General features: G+C 51.8%; 1 protein-coding gene across 1 annotated transcript in view; it reads left to right on the forward strand.

The window, feature by feature from the left end:
- Positions 1-2382, forward strand: part of LOC104532035 (ethanolaminephosphotransferase 1-like) — a gene marked incomplete at its 5' end in the record, with an annotated part of 4241 nt that extends 1859 nt beyond the window's left edge. Inside the window, one exon of the mRNA XM_010177117.2 lies at positions 2266-2382. Within this exon, the coding sequence (XP_010175419.2) occupies positions 2266-2382 (117 nt within the window). The remainder of the gene's footprint in view (positions 1-2265) is intronic.
- Positions 2383-2728: the final 346 nt, after the last annotated feature.

Below are 2728 nucleotides of genomic sequence, written 5' to 3' on the forward strand. Positions count from 1 at the left end.
TGAGGTCCCTTGCAACCCCACCAGTCTGGGATTCTGTGTAATAACTGGGAGCACCAAGCTCTTGTCCTGCTGTCCAAAACTCGAGGTGACTTCCTGGTGAGAGGCTCGTGTGGGCTGTCACTGGGGTTTGAAGCAGCTTCACACAATGTGATGGGGGCTGTTGTACCAGAGATTAGATTGAAACAAATTTTCACATCTCTGCTGCCATGTGGAGGGCAGTGGTGGAGTCCCCATCCCTGGAGGGATTGAAGAGTCGTGTAGACACAGTGCTGAGGGACATGGGTTAGTCATAGGGGACTGGTCAGTGTTGGGTTCATGGTTGGACTCCATGAGCTTCAAGGGCTTTTCCAGTCCAGGCCATTCTGGGATTCTGTGTTTAACTCATCCTGGCTGCACTCACAGCTTAGTGATCAGCTTGATGTAACCCACACCCTTGGGCAGTGGGAAGGGCAGCTCCAGCAGATCCCCAGAGCAGCAGATACTCTGCACATCGGGCAGGAGTGCTTAATTTGGGAGTCTTAGTATCAAAAGTGAAACTGCTGTCAGTGTTACCTTGGTTGCTGAGTTTGATCTGTGACCTCACTGACGTGCCCTGCTCTGGAGAGAGCCAGGATGGAGGAGAAATGTCCCTGCTAGGGAATGTGGTGACACTGCTGCTGCAGTGCCTTCTCTTCTGCTGCAAGAAGAACCTGGTCTAGCAACCTGGTCTAGTGGAAGGTGTCCCTGCTGATGGCAGGTAGGTTGGACCTGGATGATCTTTAAGGTCCTTTCCAACCCAAACCATTCCATGATTCTAAGAGTTCTTTAGAAATCCAGGGACTGATTTGCTCCCCGTGCTCTGTGTCAGCTCTGCCTGACTCCCTGAGTCTTGATTAAGAGAGAAAACAAACTCAGAGGAGATCAAGTCCTGTTAGAAATGCCCCAAGAAGATGCTGAGGAACAAGACAAGGGACCTGATGTCCCCTGGGGAGCTGGCTGCTGCCACATGTGTACTCCTTCCTTGGGAAGCCCTGTCCCCTGGGAACCCCAGCTCTAATGCACAGCCTCCCGAGTTGAGCTTGAACTGTAATTACAACAAAGAAGTAATAACCAGGTTATCTTGTCTTTCCAATTAGTGTAATGAGGCTTCTATACAAGAAGGATTTGAATAGCTAAGAAGCTTAAATAAATTTGGTCTTGGAATCAGAGCTGGAGATGGAGTCTGACGGGATGGTGTAATCCCTCCTGTCTGCCCAGGGCTTGACCATCCCCTGCCATGAGCTTCTCAGTGCTCCCCCGAGCTGGTGTTCCCCTTGTTTTCCCCCTGCCCACCTCCTGCTTTCCAAGGGCCCATCTGTGCACTCGTCTCTTCTGGGATAAAAGAACCTTTACTGAGCTGAAGAGCTTTTTAAGGCTCTTGTGACTGGGACATTGAATGATAATATCTTCAATATCCTGTAATGCAAAGGCCACTGCTCAGAAACCAGACCTGTGGCAGCAGCAAACAGCACCCCGAGCTGCCAGCAGCACTTTCAGGACTGTTGAAGATGAAGACAGGGAGGAGCAGCCACAGCTTCTCTGGACAACCTGGGACACTGGCTCACCACCCTCTGGGTGAAAAAGTTCCTCCTCATACCCAACCTAAATCTCCCCTCTCTCAGTTTAAAACCATTTCCCCTTATCCCATCACTCTCTGCCCATGGCAAATGTCCCTCTCCCTCCTGTTTCTAAGCTCCCTTCAGGCACTGGAAGGCCACAATGAGCTCTCCCTGGAGCCTTCTCTTCTCCAAGCTCAACAAGCCCAGCTCCCTCAGCCTTTCTCCAGCAGAGAGGGGCTCCAGCCCTCGGATCATCTTCCTGGCCTCCTCTGGCCCCGCTCCAACAGCTCCACATCTTTCTTATTTTGGGGAAATCCTACATGCTTGGGCTCAGGACAGGCATTTCTGACTCCTGCCCCTGAGAAGGGCAGGAATGGAGCTGAACCTGCTCCTGGATAGACCAGGCTGTTACCTGGGAAGGGAGCAAAGCTGCACCTTGCAGGGTGAGGCTGGCAGGGACAGGGCTCAGCTCTGGGGCAGGGCAGCCTGGCTCACAGGGCAGAGGCTGTGGCCCAGATCTGCTGCATCCATGGGGAGCGTGTAGGGTGGGTGATAGTGGGGAAAGCAGGTGCAGGAAGGTGGCAGGGCTTTGTTGACTGTAGAAAGAACCAGTCTGGTGCTCTACTCACTTTCCTCCTTGTCCCTTTGAGCCTCACTAACCCTGCCCTGTCATTTACCTTGTCCCCAGGTGAGCCAGCTGAGCCGACACTTCAATATACGACCTTTCTCACTAAAGAAACCCACTCCAGATTGACTAGGAGTGGAAGAGGAGAAAATCGGCTTGAGGTCTGCAGAAGTACTGTAAATAACTGCTGCAAATCCCTGTACATACTTCAACCATCACCACGGATCTGAACCCATCCTCTGGACAGACAGCAGGGCAAAGTACGCACGGTATCCGCTGCAGCCAGGGCAGGACTGGTACTGGGGGCAACCCCCGCTGCTGTTTGATGAATGCAAGGGGGTTTTTTTGGGGGGGGTTTTGGGTGAAAACTGGATGAAGAGGGTCACTTTTCAGGTCATGATTATTGTATATTAGACCAGCTGAATGTTCCCAGTGAAACCTCAAAGTTCATTTCTTGCTCAGGTAAAGGCGGTTGAGCGTGCAAATGGCTTTACCTGAGCAAAACATGTTGATCTGTCACCAAAAC

This window comes from Antrostomus carolinensis, unplaced genomic scaffold, assembly GCF_000700745.2.
Source record: "Antrostomus carolinensis isolate BGI_N321 unplaced genomic scaffold, ASM70074v2 scaffold41941, whole genome shotgun sequence".
Classification (NCBI taxonomy): domain Eukaryota; kingdom Metazoa; phylum Chordata; class Aves; order Caprimulgiformes; family Caprimulgidae; genus Antrostomus; species Antrostomus carolinensis.